The sequence below is a fragment of the Centroberyx affinis genome, unplaced genomic scaffold (genome assembly GCF_046629955.1).
Source record: "Centroberyx affinis isolate AG114_WGS23_722 - 3 ecotype Tasmania unplaced genomic scaffold, CSIRO-AGI_Caff_v1 ptg001003l_1, whole genome shotgun sequence".
Lineage (NCBI taxonomy): Eukaryota > Metazoa > Chordata > Actinopteri > Beryciformes > Berycidae > Centroberyx > Centroberyx affinis.
The window spans coordinates 81648-103979 of record NW_027279567.1 but is presented as its reverse complement, the minus strand read 5'-3'; the positions used below and the strand labels follow the sequence as shown (position 1 = coordinate 103979).

Here is a 22332-nt window from a genome sequence, read left to right as displayed (position 1 = left end):
GGCATTACAAAGCTCCCAGAGGTTTCCTGACCTAATGACGGTATCGGTACACAGGTCTAAATGGCTGGGAGAAATCTTTAACGTTGTTTCTCTTGGCACTAAAGGACAGCTTGGCGTGGGCACAGACGCCAATGAAATACAGTGAAACATCAATGCTCAAATTTCTTAGAGTATCTCGGTTTGTACAAACATTGGGAAGCGGCCTGTAGCTCTGTGTGTGTCAATGGGGCAGTGACATTTCCTTCTCCCAAAATGCACACACTACTATTAGGACATATTTAAAAAAATATCTTTTAAGTGAAGCATCGGTTGTGTTCCTTTCAGCTCAAAGCTTTGGCAGCTGTTACAGTCTTGTAACTGTGTACTTTACTGTACTTTACATACAGGTGACTCACCGCTGGGCAGACTGCTTAAAATTATTGTTCTGAAACAGCGACATGTTTAGGTGTGGGTGATAATAAGAGAGTGGGTGGCATGAAGAGAAGACGATAGCTTACAGAGTGACACATTGAGGGCAGTTTCACATTTTGAAATTCATGACATTTATTTCTATGATGCAGTGTGTGTGTGTGTGTGTGTGTGTGTGTGTGTGTGTGTGTGTGTGTGTGTGTGTGTGTGTGTGTGTTCAAAGGGGATCACCGCTCCATTCAAGAATTTGAAGTTATTCCTATGGTACAGGACGATGCTATCCTTCCCAAAGCCACAGACCATAAAAATAAGATTCAAAGTTGTGACGTTACAAGGTATAAAGTATGAAGCTGCTCCATAGGCAAGGAATGAATAAATGTCTTCCATTCTGAACCAGAAAATGCACTTTTGTCCTCAGAAAATCCCTCTGGGTGCTCTCCCATCGTTTCCAATCCACTCTCTGTGGAGCGGCCCCGGTCTTCTTCTGTGATGACGACACAAGTTCAAGACCTAGTTATCTGGTTTCTTGGTTTTGAACAGAGGTGTTATGTGTTCACAAATATTGACTGGATTGTCCTAGACCTAGACCATAGGAATAAAATATATGAATTCTTTAACTGAGTGGTGTTCCCCTTTATCGTCTTTTGTAGTGCGGTGCTGTGTGTTGGAGGACTCGCGGGGGGGGGGGGGGGGGGGGGGTCTCTATGCCTGGGCTAGGACTTGTTTGAGGTCTCTCAACATGGAGGCCATAACGCTCTTGTCTGTGTTGATGGTAAGCAGAGCGGTGGAGGACTCCCTCAACTCCAACGACACCAAGACCAGGGCTCCACTGCTGACCGTCCTGCCTGCAAACCTGGAGGTAAACAGCACATGGTGAGCTGCCTGGACTGAACCGCCACTACAGAATGACACTGACCTGCACGGTGGGAAAGACAGTCCTGAAGTGACATGCAGAAATACAGACCAGCAAACAAACCCAACAGAAATCTTTAATCAAGCTGGTATCGTTTAATGACTGCATCCTTATTGTAACTACTGCTGTCTTTAAACAGAATTTATACCGGCATAAAGCCGAATCTGCCCTAGCTAAGAATTATGTGTAAAGATAATCATACCAGGTAAAAGGTAGATAGAGAAGCCTGTGGAAATTGATCATGATTAATTCTATCCCGGCTCTGCTACTGCATTTTTATCATTTTTAGCTGGGTCAGCTGGGTAAAGATGGCTATGTTTCCATACATCTGTCAGGGGAACTTTAGAAATGTCACCAAAAATAAAACGAAAAAGTTGTGTTTACATCAGCTGGGTTGGAGTGAACAAACAGGCTTTCTGGTTGTAGAATAAAACAAAAAATGCACTTAGCAATGTTCTAACATTACAGCAGACAACAAGAACATGGGAGCAAAAGCGTGTGTGATATTTCTTGGAGGTCATTTTACTGACAACAGAACATGCAAAGCCACTTTTGAACTGTTGTACAATGAGACTGAACCATTCATCGGGCCGATCTTGCCAAACGTGCTATTTATTTTTTAAAATGTCCATCATCAATTTCCATCACTAATTTTTGCATAATTTCTTTATCAACAAAAAAAAGTTTCCGTCTCAAGTGAGTGTAAAAGATTTTGCCATTTTATAGAAATTTCCTGTTTCCAGTCAGCTTTTCTAATTGAATGCAGCATAATTCACATAAAAATACTTGGATGTGAAACCAGCCTGTGGCTGACTACTACGTCAATGGACAGCTAATTAAGTTGCAGGTACATTAAAAGAGAGATGAAATATCAATGTGGGTGCTAAGCCATAAACATACACACTTAACTCACATCACCCCTCCCAACACACACCCCACTCCCCCCTGACCCGTAAATCCTCAAATTAGAAAATTCTCTAACACCACAAACCTTGTAATTACCCAATATTAGTGAGAGTGTGAGACAGAACGATGTGACAGGACACAGGGAGAGCAGAGCTATAGGCAGACAGTCTATTATCCCAGCTGACTAAAAAGCCATTAGGGGTGAGACACGCCCTTTATGCCAATCAAACAGAATTTAGCCTGTTTTTATGGAGTCTGTGTGTCTATGAGTGTGGGAGCCTAGGGACCCGTACGGGGGACGCCCTGTCCCACCCGCTCCTTCTGGGGCACTGGGAGAATTCTCAGTTCGTCGTTTCCTTGGATACCGTCCCTGCAGACTGGGGGCAAATCTGGGCGCACATGGTCCCCATTGAGAGCGCTAACAAGAGGCAGACAGGGGCTATGACCCAGCCTGACCCTCTTTTAGGGCGACAGAGCTGAGTTGGGCCCCCTCTCCCACTCCCCTCTGGTCCTCTGCATCTCTGAGCCTCACGTGGCTAACTCCCGGCCATCTGCCTCCATTTAGCACTACATCCCTGGAACAAAGACCCCCCATGGCACCCCGCTTAGGCCTGACAAACAGCCCACAAAGAACCCCACTTAGGCCTGACTAAAGCCCATGAAGAGCCCCCGCAGGTTGGCCTGTGGACAGGCGCTGTCACAGAGCCCCGCTACGCTGCGCGATGGGAGTGACGAGCACGTCCACCAATTAGCACACACACATTAAGGACAGGGAGAGGGACGCTGAGGGGGAAACACATACACACTGAACCACACGCGCTCGCAAACCCAGTCTGTCTGGGTGTGTCTCTGGGGAGCTGCTAAATTACCATCAAAAGAGGAGAGGGAGTTTATCAGGGAGCTCTCAGGGAGAGGAGAGAGAGTCCTCCTCAGGCTTAATTAAAATATTAGCCACTTCAGCAGGAAACACAATCCATTGAAAAAGAGGAGTAATCTCTGTTTCCTCTAAGTCCTCTCAAACACACTTCCCCTTTGCTCTGCTCGCACTTCTCTTAATAATTCAGCAGTTGCATATTAATCCAAATTACGAATGGTGCAAATTCAGGATTTGTCAATTAGTCCAATGTCATGGTTCATTCCAACCTTTAAAAAAACCATGAGCATATTAAACCTATTTGTGCAGAAAACAATGGCGTCTTCATTCTTATTTCATGCAGACAGTATTCAATATACGAACACAAGCACATGTATAAACACATACAGGGTTCTTGTCTGTCCAGCTCCCTCACCCCTTCTCTTGCTTGCCCCCACTGTCAGCAGCCTAAGGTGTCTATGTGGTCCCTGTGGCTTTGCTAATGGATTTAGGATATAAATCTATCATTTACTCAGCCAGTTAACACTCTACCCCGAGGCTGCTTTCATTCTGTCTCAGGAGACATGGGCTGGTGTGGGCCTTTGTTCATGTGTGTTAATATGAGTGTGTGAAAGACACAAGAGCGTGTTTTGATAGTATTTGTTTTCCAAGCACATTTGTTTGAATATTCTTAATTTTCAGTTTCTGTGCGTGTGCGCGTGCGTGTGTGTGTGTGTTTGGGTGCAGAGACCAAATCTATATCAGATCTAGATCTATAGTCCAACACAAAACTGGTGCATTTTTAAGGACTAGGAGGGAAAGTTTAAGGACTACCGGGCCTTAAACGGGTCATTGGTATTCCCCTGCACTCTTCACACACTGGGCTAAACACTGGATTAATTGCAGTGTATGGAAAGAAAAGCAAAGCATAACCCCTGGACTTAGAGCAGGCGGATTGGCATCGATCGGCAGGGCTGCAGCTAAGCATCACTCTCCAATTATCTGTGATTCTCCTCAGTGCAGAGAGCTTGTGTGTGCCATCTGCCTCCCCTCCACCCCGCCACTGCAAACACAAAGTGGGCTTCACCTTTACATTCACCCTCACACAGAGAGAAGACACAGGCCACCGAGGCTTCAGCTCAACAACCGAGAACACAGGACTTAACCCGCAGCACACACACCCCTTGTCTGTAAACATTTGACCGGAGAAGTGTAAATGTACATTACACTGTGATGTTAAATGGTTTGGCTGCAAGGCATCTTTGAAAAATTGCCTACCCCAGTTCCCAAGCATCAGTGTAAAACAACAAAAAGACTAAAGCGCATCTTGTTTTCACCAAAACCACCCCGGCTCTACTCTAACCTCGGCATCAGAAAAAAGCCGAGGCCAAAACGTGCGGCGGCTGCAGTTGGATGCTATTGTTCCATCCTGATTCCTGGCCAGGTGGACAAGTGGAGGAGTGTCCTTCAGCTGGGTGGTCAGTGAGGCCAGACCAGAGCCGAACACAACTGAGCAGACTCAGACCAGGCAGATGGCCAGAGCTATTAGCCCCTATTAGAACCGGGGACCCTCCACACATCTCCAGAGCACGGCCATACGGACACACCACACCGCTACACTGGAAGGGCAGAGGGGCAGACGGACATGAAAGGTAGGGAGAGGACAAATGCAAACTACAAGGAGAGGGGAGGGACAGCATGGGAAGAGGAGAGACTGGCATTTCCAGGGCCTTCAAACTCAACAAGGACACAAGGCAAATGTGTTACCTATGACTGAGTTAAACGTGGCACAGATGTAAATGCGACTGCATGTTGTCATCTTCAACGTTCTCATTAATGACCCACATTTCTACAGTTATGTGGCACACTTTGCATCAAATAAAGGCAGATCATACGCCACAGTGCCTGCTAAACCAATCTAAAACTGAGAGACCAAAGGTTTAATAAGTCAGGTTAAACATTTTATAAAGGATAGTCAATTCAATTTTAAATAGGAACAAGAATTCAACTCCACTAAAAAGGGGAAAATTCACAGTGTTTAGAGAAACATAATCAAATTATATCAAAGTATAAAGCAAAGAGAAAGCATAGCGTATAAATCAAGGGGTTCAGTTTTTTTTAAATTAGGCTCTAACCAGAGGGATTGGCAATGCATGCAAAATTCGATCAAATTTGCTTTCAAACCGACTGAAAAATAGAGCACATTTATTCTATTCCGCCTGTTTAGACATAAACAAGAACAGCGTTTTCTACATTTGCTTTCCTGCTTGATTTATTGCCATCCTCCTTTCCAGCAATCAATTTCTGTGTTTCAGTGGCATCCCCCTCCACTCTTCCTTGAACAGTGTTTGGGAAAAGCAGTGCTGCACCCTGCTGATCAACAAGGGGAATGCAGGATTCAGAGCAGCAGAGGAGAAGGCAGGCTGTTGCTTTGTTATACCTGTGTTAACATGGTAAGATGGCAACTCCAATACTGTAACATTGAAATCTACAATATCCCTCACAGTCGCACAAGAAGCATTATCAATATGTGTTGAAAACTACTAGCTACTTACAGGAATCCATTCCAGTCCATTATTTCTACATCAAACCCAAACTCTCTCTCCTCCAATAGGGATTCTTTGTGTGCTCTTACCTAGACTAGGAAGCCCTTTCCCTGGGGAGATCAGAGGGAAAGAAGAGGGGTCCGGGATGGAGGTCACCTCACACATCACATTTAATGCAGAATGACCTCCACAATAAGCTCTCAGTGGGTGTATCCGATCAGATCGATCACTCTGGCTGCGTGTGTGACTGTGTTCAAAGCACGTGCAGCATCAATACACAAAGACTACACTGGTGGTTTTATTTTCCCCAAGATTGGGTTGGGATCCAGAGTTGGGATGAGGGAAGATTAAAATCTAACAGATCTAACAGCAGTCCGCAAAACTTGTTGGAGTTGGAAAACCACAAAATCAAAGCACCGTGGCACCACAGTAATGACAAATAAAATATCTAAAACCTTGCTGGCAAATTAAAGACCTAAAAGGACAGATTTAGTGTTCTAGTGAGAAACCAGGACTTTATCTGGATAAAGAAAACAAACAAACATCCTTTCCTGACTTCATTGCGTCCACTTGTCCAGTTCTCAAAGACGAGGCCTTCAGATCTGCCCATTACGTTTGAGGAGAGAAGAATGGAGGATTTTGCCAATGAGCAATTCCATCACCTCCAGGACACCACAAAGGGAGCAGTGGACAGAGTGGGAGAGAGTGTCTTCATTATAGGACCAGAGGACAATGTTGGGAGACTGGCTTCCTCTTTAGCCGTCACAGAAGCAGGAGAGAGATTGATAGCATGGAGTCATTTGTGCTATTGGTTATTCCAAATGAAGTATGGGCTTATTGGACCCTGGCCTCTCCCACCGGCTAACATTGATTTCCACTCACTCTTTCAGCTCTCTGTGCCCTTGTGCTAGTGTCTCCCTCTTACTTTTTCACTCTCTCTCACCGTCCCTCATTTATATTTCCCAACTTCCCCTATTTCAACATATTTTCATCTTTCCTTCATTCACTCGTGTCCATTAATGGCAGTTCTACCCCAGACTAAATCTATAAAGCAATTATCACCAACGGTAGACCGATGAGACGCGGAGACATGGCGAGGCAACAGAAGGCGACAAAAGCCAAAAAGACGGACAGACAGACAGAGAGAGAGAGAGAGAGAGAGAGAGAGAGACAAGTAGGGAGAGGACGGAGCGCGTCGCAGAGGGATGGAGTGAAAGACAAAGAGGAAGTGAAAGAGAGACAGCAGTGCGGAAGGAGAGACAGATTGGGGGGGGTGCAGAGATGAAGTGAAAGAGAGACAGAGCAGGAAACAGAGGGAGAGAGGGAGGTGTAATTATCTATCAGGTGTTCGGGTGTGCGTGACAGAGGAGGAAGCTCATTAGCACACTCTGTGTACACCAATTACACAGCCAGGCTTCTCAGGGCATTCCCCTGGCATGTCTGTCTGAGGCTGCCGGGGACACACAGCCGCCTTCACTCTGACACACACACATACACACACACTTTAGCAAAAACTCCACATAAACCACACTAATAATGGACACGTGTATGCAAGTGCCCCCGCCTCCACACTCAGTACAGAGTCAGGACAAACACACACAAAATTAACTCAATTTATCGATATTTGTATTTTTAGGCATATTCATGTGCAATCTGCAGTCAAACTAAGATCTCACTCTGCATTTATCAACCTTCCAGTTATGAGGCGGCATTTGTACCTTCCTGCTGCTGCCTGCATAGATATCATGTTTGCGGGGTTGCACTTGTTCACAAGTCCATTAGCATGCATTAAAATAGTATTCTGCCCAGCCACATACCTCTACATTCAATTCCTATTGATTTGACTGATTCCAGTTTCCTGGTTGCAGAATCCACAAACATCTGAAGTCAAAGTGGTCAGGATGGAGGATGAGCACTGCTTTACTGTAGCCTAAAGCCTAATGCCAAGGTCACACTACATCATACTACACAAACTGTAGCCAGATCTTAGGCCTCATTTGGGCATCTCAACTGGAAGTTAAGATCGCGCCGAGTCTGTGCTGACTCAGCAGATTTGGGGCAGTCAGGACTGTCAGTTGGCACAGATGCTCTTGTAGTGTGAGAATGGTGAAGGACTGAATCTTTTGCCTCCTGATCCAATCGATTGACTTATTTTAAACATGTCTGATTTTTATGACTCATGTCCGGACAAATCTGGAAGGATTCCTGTAATGGCAAAGATACAAATCTGACAACAAAGGCTGGCAAGAGGCAATGACTGCAGGACCCACTAAAATATAAATGCATGGAAAAGGAGTGGTGATAATAACTGCAGCGTGTAGTCCACTGTGCCATTCACATTTTCTCCACCAGCCCACAAAAACGGCTTTACCTTCTACTTTGCCTCGTCAGTGCAGATGCACAAAACGCATTATAATTCAGTAAGCACTCGGGGTGTGAAACTTTTTCTATCTGTTCAATTTGGGAATTTGTTTTGTGTCCAAATTTGTATTCGGGTAAAACTTAAACTAGGCGCTGCCTAAAACGCAAATCAGCAGCAAATTAAAAAAAACAACAACTTCTAAACACGGCAAAAGATTTCTGGCGTATTTACACTTTTTAATTAAGACTATTAAAACATACTTATCAAGCTGGATGATAAGTTTAATGCAAATTAAACTATTTGAAAAGCTGAATTTCAGTGAACAACAATAACCTTTAAATAAACTGAATCCCTCTACCACCCGACTTGACTGAGGGGCAAAGAGTATTTAGTTATAAATTGAAAACTTGAAGATCCAGGAAATTAAAACAAAGTTGTGCACAATTTTAATGTTATTCAAGTCAGATTTGGCATACATTTCTAGTGACTGGATTTAGATTCAATGATTATACCCCAATCTCTAATTACTGCAACTAATTTAGCCTAATAAATATTGACTATTCAACTCCTTGTCTGTCTTCCAGTTTCTCATTACAGAATTGTGCATGTTTGAAAGCTGCATTAGAAATCCTTGTGGATCCAGTCATTCAATGTGCAATCCTCTCTCCTGTCCTTATTGCCTAGTGTGCGCACCTTTCTGACAGCTGACAAGGAATTCTGTAAAGACCCGTCATTTAGTGTGAAACGCTCCCCGTTTTCACAGTCAGTTAGGATTTTAAAAGTCTTGTAGTCTGTGGCTGGCATGAGTTGAGACACGTGAATGATTTCCACAGTAGTGATTACAATTGGATACAATGGTCGCAAAAAAAAAAACGAAACAAAAAAAAGCAACTCGCATTCAGCTTTGTAACATCAGGTTCCATATTAACCTGTAAGCAGCAGTACGTAGCCTGTGTAATCTGGACAAATTAAATCAGCAAAATGCACAGGCTTAGATTTTTAGGCATATGACGACAAAGTGTATAGATATGCATGGTATTATGAAATAGAAATCGTTTCTTGTTGAGACTGCAATACAAAACATGTATAGCAGTTTGCATTATAAACAAGACAATTATCTAACCCTCATGTATGCTATAAGACTAATGTGAAAACACTGCATATCTAGTCTAAATTTCATGCTGCAATAAAGTCGGATGTTTACACACTGTCTTGAGATATTAAAGAAAATATATACACTCAGTTCCAATGTCTAAAACTAAGAAAAATGTCACATTTTATGAACAAATGTGCTTGTATATTGCATAAGTCCAATGCATGGAAACAAATATATGGGTTATACTTGTGGGGTGAATGACATGTGAGTGCGTTTCTGGGCATTTCACCTGTGGAAGTCGTTCTGACCGGACGACACCACTCCTACGTTGGCCACAGATAGGACCTGCTTGCTGAGGGCCTGGCTGGAGGCCTTTTCTGCTGCCATGGTGATGGTTGCCGAGGTCTCGTTCATGCCCAGCAATTTACCTGATTGGATGGAAAATGTTTACATGTCAACTGAGGATCTATACACATGAACTTGTGACCTTTGACCTAAAACCAGACAGTGGATTAGAAAACCAGGCCATCTGAAATCAGAGGATCATGACGCTGCTCTTTAGGTTCTGATGAGAAATAAAATGAGGGTAACTGAATAGTAAAATGTGTGTCTCCATCAATAATGCAAATGGAGACATACAAAGACATATTCAATTTAAGGCAAGGGGGGCAGTTCATGTGCACTTAGTAATGAGGAAGGATGTGAAGGAAAGAATGGAGATAAATATGCACAAGTCAGGCAGACATAAAAAGAGGTCTTAAAGGCAAACATAATGAAAACCTGTTAATTGAAAGAACTAATTAACTTCAGTCTATCAGTATAAAGAAGTGATTTGCTGAAGAGAAACGGGTAGGTCTAGCAAACCAACCTATTCTTCTATTCAATCCTTTTTTGTCTGCTAGCAAGGTGTATTCAGTAGAGCTCAAAATACAGGGAATGAAGATTAATTAAGGCAGAAGCGCCATTTAGCAGGCACTTAGAGCAGACTGATGGCTTGGATAAGAGTATGCCGCAGTTATGTGCCTCTACAGGTGGAAGGGTGGGGGGTGGATTTAGGAAATGCCATAAAATGGCTTTTATTTTCTTCAGTAACAAAGGTAGCAGATGTTCATTAGAGGCAGGCTATTATTAGACACAGCAGGATTTTATTCTATCTGCATATTTATCCAAACTATCTCAATTGAATAATGTATCACACTGTAGAGAAGAAAAACACTTCTACTATCTATACAAATTCTATAATTGAACATTTAAACCTACAATACCTTTGTCACTGAAACATACAACATGGTTATGTTATTATGTCTGTATGATCTATTGTTGATGGTTGCTTTTTCTGTCACAATTTAACCACTTTCTATCGCCAACTTTTAACCAGAAATGTATTTGCTAAAACAAAGTCTCCCAGGCCAATGCAAGAAACAATACTTTTATCTGAGACCAGGTGCTCATTAGAAATGTTATGGTAGTCTAAAATATTTAGACACAACAGAAATGCATTAGAATGAAATGCAATTCAACAATAAATGAAAAGGTAATATCCTACCAGTTCTCCACTTGCTAAAACTTTTTATGCAATAAGAAATGATGTAACAATTATGCCGTCAAGTGCTTGACGTTTCAGCCATTTTCCAACTATGTAACGTTTCAGAGTAAGTGGCCATCTAAGTTTATGACAAGTCGCTGTAATCTTCTAACAAGAATCCATTTTGCAAAAATGGTTTAGTCAGCTCACCTTGCTCCTTGCAGAAGTCCTGCTCTGTGATGGTAAAGGGCATCAGTAGCTCTCCGACTGCAGGCTGGATGGACACACTAAACTGATCGTCCTTTGTGCTGAGAGAGGAATACAATACAGGAGTTAAAGCCCATTTTTAGAGTATTTAAACTAAGGGGATTTAAGGGATTATTGTAGTGTAGGAAAATCTTCACAACTTTCATTCACAACATGTCATTTTCTTCAGTGTTTAAAAACAATGCAAAATGCAAAGCATTTAAAGCGTCCAAAAATATTTCATAACTTGTGTTTAGCAACTTTAGCATTCCAGTCCTTTTTTTTTTTTTATAAGAAACATGTCTTAAATCCAGGGAAATAGACATATACAACATTAGTACTGGGAAAAGTAGTATTTCATAATTGCGCACCAGTGTTTTAATTTCCAATTCCACAAACTTAGAATATGTGTGTTTCGTATTTTGAAAAAGATATGCCATGGTATTTTAATGTTTTGCTGCTTTCTGAATTGGGCTTTTAAATTCCCCCAACCTCTGCACGATTAAAACTGTGTTCTTCAAAACACTCTTCATCTGAATGAATGAAATAAGAGGTGTGTGGTGCTGCACACTGCACACTGTGTATTTACGTTTGTTTGTGTATTAAATGTTTCTGTTCTGTTTGCCCTGCAAACCACACTTGGTGATTGGCATTTTGGGCCGGATTGATTCCCCCATCCAAAACAGATTTTCTGATAAGGTTATTGATTGGTTGAGCAGTGGTGCCAATGGCATTCAGCAAGTTGATTTGGGCCGGGCTGATTACTGGAGGAATAATTGTTATCCCAGTGAACCAGAATCAATCGTGGCTGATGTCTCACCTGGGAGCACTGGCACAGAGAAGGTAGGAAGAGGAGAATTAACAAAGAAGAGATGAGAGAGGAAAGCAAAAAGGTAAGGGAAGAAGCAAATGGACTAAAGAGAAAGAGACAAGTAAAGGAGCGATGGTGATGAATCTGAAGACGAAGTATGAGAGCAGAACAAACACTAGGACAAAGTGATAGAGAAAAAGATGTACAACTGAAGATCTGAGAGGAGAGAACAGGCTAGTTGTTGAAGCCTGACTGCATATGAGTGGGTGTCAGGTTGTCTTACCACAACTGGAAGTTGGCTGCTTGTGTCGAGTCGCTGAAGTCAATACCCATGGAAACAGTCACAGAGGCCTCTGGCTCCAGCCGCTCTGTGAATGGAAAAGAGGGGAGGAAAGAGGAGAGGAGAAAAGGAAGAGTGAGTGACAAGGGCAGAGTGCGCAGAGCGGGGAGGGATGGAGCAAAGGGAGAGAGGAGGAGGGGGGGGCAACAGAGTGGAACAGACAGGCATCCACACCACTTGTGTTTTCTACTTCACAAAGCAAGGCCACCGTGTGTGAGAAATCTATCCTTCAGTCTCATTCCCCACACCATTCCCCACAAAAAAACATGAAGGACTAGCATATTTCCAAAACAACAGGCTTGTCAAAGAGAGCATCAGCATCAAGAGAGATGGGGTGAGAGAGAGAGACAGGGGGGAGACAGAGCGGGAGAAATGAGCATGCGAGCTAGAAAGTGAGTTAAGTGTAGCCAAAATGCTAAAGAAAGAAGAGACAGCGTCTGGACAGTTGTATAGAGGAGGAGGGGGAGGTAAGGATGAGAAGAAGACAGATAGACAGAAACATCCTCCACGCTTCCCCAGTCAGCCTGTGCTTCTCTCTCTCCACGGAGCAGGGCTATTTTACTGTATAACTCTTTCCACAGACATAGAGGAGAAGACCGAGGGCTCCAGAGGAAACCCTCCGAAAACAGAGCCATCATAGACTCACTTCCAATCCAGCCTTCACAGCTTCTCTAGGTAATGTGCTCTCTCTTTTTCTTGTTTTACCTTTTTTTTTTTTTTTACACCCTCCCTCTCATTCTCCCTGGTCTTCCTCAACTTTTCTGTCTCAATCTGAACCATTAGATGAAACACCATTTAGAATTAAAAACTCACGCAATATAAGGTTGCTTATTATATGAGTAAAGGATAATAAATTACAAGGTGTGTGGGGCGAGGGGCTAAGAACGTACCGATTCAAACCAGAAAAATAACCACACAGCCTTCAACCAGTACTTTCATATTTGTTTTAAAATAGGGGTACATATAAATTAGTATAATATAAATAACTAGAAGGGCACTCGGAGAGCGCAGACCTCCGCCAAGGCCAATAGTCCAGTCTGCTATGATATACAAATTTCGTTGGCGGAGGTAATAATAGTATAATATAAATTGGGTGAGGACTACTGCTTTGAGTAGCTGGTATAACAGTTGCCTCAAAAGAAAAATGCAATCACAGATTCCTGAAATCAGTTGTCCTCAATAGTTCACTGCCTTGAAGTTACACAGTTACCATTTAAACAGTGATAGATACATATCGCTACATGCTATATGCTACATGCATACCGCAATAAATAGTGAACTTCTGCACTTCTGTATATTAATTAATGTAAAACATGTATCAATAAATAACTTAGTTAAACAGGATAAAGCTCACAAAGTAAACTGCTGTTTTATTTATTGAGTTTGGAGTACGCAGTATTTAAGACATAAGACATGCTAGTGTCAGCTGGCAACAGTCAAGTAACAGGTAGTGAACAAGCAGTTTGCAACAAAGCTGTTAAAGGATAAGGGATTATCTTGCTGGAAGTTAACAGTGAATAAATCACAATAATAATGTATTCTAGAAAAGTTGAATCAACAGCACAAAGTGGAAAAACACACTTTAAAAGGAGCAGTTAAGGAAAAATAATGCACTATGTAGAGGTATTGTGCGATTAGATAGCTAGACACCTCGTTGTGTATTATCCCTGACATAACATACACAGAACGATGCTAAATAAACTATTGCCTGTGTTCATCCTCTGCAGCCAATCCAAACCAACTCCAGCCACCCCCTCAAGTAGCCAAGCTCAATCGATCCAAATTACCCACTGTTTGGATGCTTGAGTTCCTTCAATGCCCAATCAATCCCCTGCAATTGACGGTTTTAACGTGCTCGAGTGCACACCAGCCTTTGAGTGTGTGTGTGTGTGTGTGTGTGTGTGTGTGTGTGTGTGTGTGTGTGTGTGTGAGAGAGAGAGAAAGAATCCTTGAGGGAGCAATTGACGCAGGGGTATACTGAGTGTAGAGATCATAGAAATGGGTGAGAAGAGCTATGGAGATAGTTCTATGTTTGTTTGTCCTGATCAATACACATGAACTGGGATCATCTGAAGTAATATTGGCTGTTGTAGGCTTGGGGGAATTGGAGAGGGGCATTTGTTGGCCTGATAGCAAACAGGCATAGAGGTTTATGATATGGTAATGATCATTTAATGTCTGTCAAAAAAAACAACCAAGGCACAGCTGCAGAAATACCAGAAAGTCACAGAAAGCCGTCATACCTATAGAAGGGTCCTATGGAAAACTAGGAGCAACATCAAACATTGGGCAGATTAAAAAGAATGTGGTTGTTAAAGTTAGTAGACAAAAATTCACTTGGGCAGTATGATGCCATCAAATCTGCAACTACACAACATATTTCTACCCACTGACTGAACAGATCCCAATAAATCAGTGTTTGTTTAAAATCATAAGCGAGGCATGTGAACTAATTAAGCTAATTGCATATGATTAGAAATATGATATGAAGAAACACACCGGGCAAGCATGCAGGCACAGTCGTACGGCACACGAGTGTTGAGAAGTGTCAGTGTACATTGTGTGATTAAATCTGGTCATGGGGCCGGACACACTGCCTCACTGTGTGTCTGGAGAATCAGTTCGACATACAACATATTTCTACCCACTGACTGAAAAGTCTGATTTCTTTGCTTTGGATCATTATCCCAAATAAAGTAACATGAATACTTGAGAACTTAAGAACTTGTACCAGCTCTAAGGCTGGATGGTTAGTTAAATTTAATGACAAGCTTGTTTAGGGAATTGGTAAAATAGACATAAAAGAATCGATTCTCTGGAGCTAATTTCAGTGCCAGAAGATCTCTATTCCCACAAGGCTTTGAACGCAACTTGTTTTGTTTACATAGGAAGTCAGCGAAGTTAGCTGGACAGCTGAAGCTTTGCCACTATTTTGGTGTCTATGTTCTCGTCATAACGGGTAAGCTGACCAATGGTCCAAATCTCAAAAATGTGGCGTTTACCGTTTGCTCTCTGGGTTTTTTGATGGGTTAAGAGTGAAGTGTTTGGTGCTCATACTCACCGATGGTGTTAAAGCAGTGGATGTTGAGGCTAGCGGGGCTCCGGTCTCCTATGTGGATCTCCTCCAGGCTGTGGTCAGAGCTGTTGGTCAGTGTGACCTGTACTGCCACCATACTGGGCTGGTACAAACAGGGCTGCCTGGGGAAATGGTACTGAGCTGACAGACCCTTCCCTGTCATGTGGTGAAGCAGCTCGTGGCTCTTCACAGGGCCAAACGTTGGGATGTTCACCTAGAGGGACACGAGAGAGAGAGAGAGAGGTTTGTATAATAAACATCAAGAACCACTGATTATAAGTTTGATTTCATAACATTGTGCAAATAGATACTTTGTTAAAATGGTAAACGTAGCAACAAATAAATCATCACATCTGTGGATCCGGACTGGATCGATGTCTAAACAGCAGAAAGGCTGCTGGATACAACAGCCTGAGAGCAGAAGTAGAGAAGAAAGGAGGAGAAAAATAATACATGCAGAATATTGCCCAGAAGAATGCGTAGAGCTCTCCACATCAACACAATATCCAGGGACAGGCTTATAAATTACAGTGCTAATGCATCCACACAAGTATATAAAAGAGGACAGATAATACAAGAATCTCCGGTCTTCCCATAATTAACATCACCTATATTCATGCAATTCACTGTATCCAATCAGTGGCCGGGATGCAGCACTTTTGAGTGGAGTGGGGCAGGGTTGGCTGATAACTTAGACGCCCCTCCCTCCATTCATCAACTCTGTGGTGTAAAGAGGGGCCCATTTTTAGAAATGTCCTCAATCAGCCCAGTTAGATGAAAATGGGCTGGATGTGTAGTCAAAGCCGGCCGAATAAAAACAACCCCTAATGAATGGAAACACAAGAGGCTGCATGGGCCAAACCTGCCATTTGGAGTCCTATTTAAGGGGCTTTTACCTTTTCAGGGGCAGGAAATTGCATTACCTTAGCTAGGACGAGGGAGACAAAAAGGTGGAAGAGAATTCAAAGGTTTAAGTATTTGCTTTTGAGTTATTTCCCCCCCCCAACATTAGCATCTCTTGTTACTTGGATGAACAATGTTCACACTTGGTGGCTTTCAGTTTTCCACTTGACAGTGGCAATGGTGTGCTCTTGTCAAAAAGGACCTGTAGGGTGGGTGGACCCACACAAAGCAGCGCAACAAAGTACAAAAATTCACATCAACATATATGCACCATGAAATTCAGATATACCTCTACTGTATCTACGTCTATGTCAACCTTTAAAAGCAATAAAAACTGTCATATAAATTATAATGCCTTTGAGGAGTTTCTTCACTCTTCATTAAAAGTGAAAGGTCTGTCTGCCTCTGTCATTGACTGACAGCACTGTCTAAACATCAGGACTAATACGCCTCTCACCATACTCTGGGACACTTAGCACCTGAACACAGATACAGCTAATACTCAGACAGATGTGTACCATCCTGGTGCAAATTAACATGGAATGAAGCGGTGCAAAATCATCGATTTAACACCTCAAAAAAAAAAGAAAGAAAAATTACACTACAAGCCACACAGATCTGTTTTCCTGGAGGAGTAGCAAGATTGACAGAGTGGAGGTCAAAGACGTGAGAAACATCATGCAGCACAATGTGAAAAAATATGTAAAGCAACAACCAATGGTATAAAAAAACAGATCCCCGTAAATCAGTGTTTGTTTAAAATCATAAGCGAGGTGTGTGAACTAATTAATAAGCTAATTGCATATGATTAGAAATATGATACGAAGAAACACACCGGGCAAGCATGCAGGCACAGTCGTACGGCACAGGAGTGTTGAGAAGTGTCAGTGTACATTGTGTGATTAAAGCTGGTCATGGGGCCGGACACACTGCCTCACTGTGTGTCTGGAGCATCGGTTCGACATACAACAAGCGCTGAGGAGAAGAAACTCAATGTGTTCTCTCTAGAGAGCGAGAGCGTTCAGTAGAAGTCAACCGGGCCCACGAGACAAGGTTTGATAGCTTAATTGTTGTTAAAATAAGAGATATACTTTGTGAAGTCTCTGTCATAAAACACAAAACTGTTTCACCCAACCATGAGGAGTATCAGTCAAATCAGGTACAGAATTAACTCCGGCCGATCAAAACAAGACAGTAGCAGCGGGGACAACAACACAATCTCCTCGTCCCCCCCCCTGACAGGCTAGCAGTTTCTCTTGTGACCGGCCCACCCAAGCGCCTCCGAAGGGGGGGTCAAACAAACATTTGCTGCCGTGCTGTAACGCCGCGGCGCCCTCGCACCTCGCCCGTCACGCCGCCGCCAAGCCGCGCAAATTTATCGGGCCACTTTTGGATGTGTCAGAGCAGTCGATGTCGATAAAGCTGGCCGTAATGTTTGCCACCCCTTCACGACGGAGATTTACCTCCCTGACAGACACATCCTGCCTCAAGGTCCTGTCTGTCGCCTCGCCCCGAGTCGGCAAGAGGGAGAGGAGGGGGGGGGGGGGAGAGACAGGACAAGGCTTCAAACTGCTTATTATCACCAATTTGACACAGTGGACAGTAAAAACCTGACACCAGTGCCCACAGAAGCCCCCTCCCCCCTCTGTCCATTGTTGTCCTGTTAAGAAGCACATGTCCACAAGACCTGAAGTGTAAATAAGAGAAGGAGAGGGATCTAACCTTGACTTCCCTGTCAGTCTCGCTTTCTTTTTTTTTTTTCTTGGGGTTGGCTCCCATTCTCCACCCTGGCCAGGAAGGAGGGAGGTGACAATGAGAGAGGAAGTTGATTGAGAGGCTCTATTATGTATCAACTTAAAGGAAGCTCCTGTGATGGATGACACAGACGCCAGTCACCTTCAGAGCCCGGACGCCACGCTCCCAGCATCCTCTCTGGCAAATGACCTGAAAATCCCGCTGACATATTCAAAAGGGCTAACCGTAGCCGGGCAGCCTTGTGCCGCGTGCATAAGAAGGCCAATTTAAAAGGAAGGGGTGTGGGGAGTACAGAGATGTATGGGCATGTATTGAAAATCCATTTCTGTTTTTCAGACATTGTCTGCCTGGAACTTCAGGGACAGGATTTCATTATGCTGTAAAAGGGTTGGGGGGACTGAGGTAAGGGACATGTGTTTGACTTTAGGGCCTAATTGTTCCCTTCACTCAGGAGATGACAATTAATTGAGGGGCATCAGAAAGACCTTGAATGCAAATTGAATTAAATAAATGTTACTACAGCCATCTAAAACTACTTTAATCCAACAAGAGTCTCTCCAGTGCATATAGACAGAGATTAGTTAATTTATGCCAATTTATCACTAAATTAGTTATTCAAAAATGATTAATGTTGAATTTTTCTATTAAACAATATTAGCAATAACGGACCACTAATATTCAGTAACAACAGTGCCCTTCATCTTGCTTTCTAAATAGTTAACATACAATACTGCCAGCAGGTCCTTTGTGTTAGTCTGGGTTCTACGACTTTCTATGAAATTGCTTCATATTATATTCCAAAGTACATCTGTATATAAATCAAGATATATTCTTCACCCTTGCTCCTGTCATAGATCACTATCAATGTTACAGTATTCAGCTTCATTTGTGAATGACAAAGATAAAACATGAGGTACATAATGTATACAAAGCTAATGGCTACAGTACATGCCAGACACAAGCCGCACAATAGCAGAGTGGGTCGTTCATGAGGGAACAGATATGGCAGAAGATTTAACTACAAAACAGGCTGTAGCAAAGAGAAATGTCAACACTGCGTTTGGGTATTAGAAGTCCAACTCAACCACAACCACAATTTTCACAACAAATACTCAAATATGATAGGTCATACAGCCAGACTTCTTTTTAGAGCCATGTTAGCTGTGAAAAGGCTAATCCAGATCCTAGCTAACAATAATCTAGTCTAGATTCTTGCATAGACATCCTCAAGATGTGACTGTTTTGTGCATACTTCAGAATGGAGACAATGTAAAGGGAAATCTTAACAGCATACTGTGCGGCAAAAAGCAGCTGGTCAAAAACAAATTCTAATACAATGCTTTCCTCTTTGGGGCATACAGCAAAGAAAAGTTATGTAAAAGCTCAATGTTGCACTCAGATTTAACTTAATACGTATTAGACAGACTGCTCAATTTCTATAATAAATATTTTCCAAGGAATCTATTCAATGGCAAAAGCAAATCACTGACTTTCTGAAAAAGGGCTGATGCTTTGATTCACACAAAGTGCAATTATTTTGGTATTGGTCTTGAATTTGAAGTACCAACATCATTTTCACACCACAACTGGCTTTGTTTATGTATGCTGAATTAGAATGAAGACATTTTTCCACTTTCAAATTGATTGAGCTCTTGGCGTGAGACCTGACAGCACAGGCAACTAAACATGTATTTTGAAGCTATAAGTGCTTTCCTTATATTTTCCATCAACTGTAAACATAGCGGCAAAATGAACCTACTGAAGTTGGATCTGAGAGAAATATATTCCATCACTAAGTTAAACCCTTCAAGAGCATATGTGTTTACCTATAATTAATATCTATAATTACCTATAATTAATAGTTAAATAATCTGGAATTGAGACATTAATTGACCTACTAAGCTCACTAGTCTAAATCTGATAAATAATTAACTAGTTAATTGGTTTGCTGAGACAACTTAAAGTCTAATTTGTTGCAGCAGACACTAAAAACTTCAAGAAAACCTGCTCTGTGTGGTTATTCAATAATAATCCCATCTGTAGAAGTAACAAGCTGACATTTCCAGACACAGAAGGAGCAATCACACATACGACTATCAGGACTCTGGGGGAGTGCTAGCGTGACCTCTAGATCACCTTGGAAAGAGACAAAGGGGATTGACAAAAGGGACTCTGCAGTTTTCTGCTGAGAGAACATGAAGGTTCTGGTAATCTGATCTTAACATGTATATACACCCTTGCAAACTTGCACTCACATATAGTTACTAAAAGAAATTAATAGGAAAAAGTACTGCAACAGCTGCATTAATACACAAAACACAAACATTTCCCATACTCCCACACAGCTCAGATGCACTGCATAGGCGATCGCACTGACTAGCTATTTCCTTGTGGGCATTTATTCCTATTTAAGAGGCAATCTCCCCGGTTTGAGTGGCAGCAGGAGGTTTGGAGGGCAGGGGCTGCTATATTCGTGGCGCTGAGAGTCCTTTTGCTGATTCATAATTAGACATGAACCCAGAGCGCCCAGTACGGGGGGAGGTCAGAGAGGTGAGGAGGGAGATGAGGGAGGAGGGGGTGAGCTGGCGCCCGCCTGATGGGCACCAAATGAACAAATTATGATGGCCCCCTCTGGGCGTGATGGGGTCAAACGCCCTGCGCCCCGCCGCTGACAGTTCAATTTCCCCCCAACGCAGCCCCATTCGCTGACTGCTAATTATGAATGAAAAGTTATCAGCCTCAGCCACCCCACCATACACACGGACAGCGGTCTCGGAAAGGGTTCGGGTGGGGTGGGGGTGGGCGGGGGGGGGGGATTTAAGAGGCATTTGTGAGAGATCCTAATGTCAAAATGTTATTAGAGAGAGCGGTAGCATGCAGAGGCTGGGGAGAGGAGAGAGGAGAGGAGGAGGAGAGAAAAGAGGAGGGGGGGTCAAAGACAGTGACCAGGGTTAATCTAAATGCCTTTGATAACCATGCAGTAATTCTCTAAAAGGGCCCGAGCGCTCAGCTGAGACAGACTCACTGCCTCTGTGGGCGGATTGCTGAGAAATAGAAATGACACTGGGGCCAGTGTGTGTGTGTGTGTGTGTGTGTGAGTGTGTGTGTGTGTGTGTGTGTGTGTGTGCGTGTGCGCAAAAGAAGTCTGTTCTGATATGTGAGTGTGTGCATGCATGTCTCAGAAACTGCGGGGAGGGGTGCGGGTGTGAATAAAGGTGTGAGGTTATTTACCCTTGTCTATGAATCCCGATGCCCATCATGTATTTATGCATAGAATTGACTCTAAATCAGATGTTGATGTGCAAAAAGTTCCCTGTTCTAATCTGCATTTCTATTCTCTATTACTCCCTGGCCTTCACCTGAGGAGGAGAGACCGACTAACAAGCCCCACGCTGCATAAACACCCCGGCCTGAGAGCAGCTGTCAATCATACTGACTGACAGGCCGGCAGGACTGATGGGCAGACCCAGAATATAGAGCAAGTAGCCACGGAGTGAGGCACAACAGCAGAGCAGGGGCAGCAGAGAGGCTGTTCAGACGGCTGGTGAAGAGACACTCGGCTGAATATTCGAGGCTTGTACAGTGAGCACGCATCCAGAAGTACATGAAAGTAAACAAATTAACATACAAAGTTCATACAGATTTTTTTTATCAAAAGCCAAATAAAACACTTCCAAAGCATGTTCAAGGTGAACTTTCAAAGTTTTCTGCCACCACCCCCTTATCCCCAGAAATGTTCAAAGTATTTACCGTCATTTAGAATGAATTCTAGCTGCTTCATGTTTAGATGCATTTTAGTGCTTAGAATAATATTCCAAAGGGAAATAACAGTCTGGTAATCTAGAACACGTTTCACAAACCTCACACAGTATGTAAGAGGATATGTGACAAAAATCATTACATGACTTGACTATAAGATAAGTGAGTGTATTTGTCCCAGTACTTGGTCGCCTGACATTGGCAGCACTAGATGCAAACTAACATTTTTTTAACATTATTTTAACTGCCAAGCAACCAAAGAAACAAATAACAACAGCAATACACTTTTCACTCACAAATAGCTTTTATCATAAGTACAAAGTTTGACTTCAAAGTAAAAAAACAAAACAAATGCACTGTCACTTTGCCATTTTCTGAATATAGTTAATTTGCTAAGGCAGCAGTGAATTTATCGGATTGAAGATTAAAAGCACCAACAATGAAGCACAAAATAATTCACATTCAAGTACTTCACAAACCTCAAAGATCCCACATATTTTCCAGAATGCCAAGTACCAGTATGAAGGTTGAATATAAGAATGAGGATTCACATTATTCATTTTCTAATTTGGCGTCTTTAAAACAATGGAGTTACAAAAGACCCGGGTATGAGACAGAAAATAGACACAGCAACAGCAGAAAGAATGGTCTGGACATTTTCCTCCCAGGGGGAAACAAGACAAAATACACAGACATACAGACCCGCTCACACATACTGAGGAGAGAAAGGAGCCGTCACACTAGGAAAGGTCAACCATCAGATATACACAGTACAGAGACACAAGGGACGCAACATCTGACAGAGAGAGATGGAAGGTGACAGAGAGGAGGAG

General features: G+C 42.8%; 1 protein-coding gene across 2 annotated transcripts in view; it reads right to left on the bottom strand.

Moving 5' to 3' along the window:
• Nucleotides 1–1098: 1098 nt before the first annotated feature.
• Nucleotides 1099–22332, bottom strand: part of ap3b1a (adaptor related protein complex 3 subunit beta 1a) — a 51377-nt gene continuing 30143 nt past the window's right edge. For both annotated transcript variants that reach the window (XM_071522548.1, XM_071522547.1), the window contains exons 23-27: nucleotides 15068–15296; nucleotides 11950–12034; nucleotides 10820–10917; nucleotides 9374–9512; nucleotides 1099–1261 (exon numbers count right to left, since the gene is read on the bottom strand). In XM_071522548.1, the coding sequence (XP_071378649.1) occupies nucleotides 1111–1261; nucleotides 9374–9512; nucleotides 10820–10917; nucleotides 11950–12034; nucleotides 15068–15296 (702 nt within the window). In that variant the 3' untranslated portion in view covers nucleotides 1099–1110. The remainder of the gene's footprint in view (nucleotides 1262–9373; nucleotides 9513–10819; nucleotides 10918–11949; nucleotides 12035–15067; nucleotides 15297–22332) is intronic.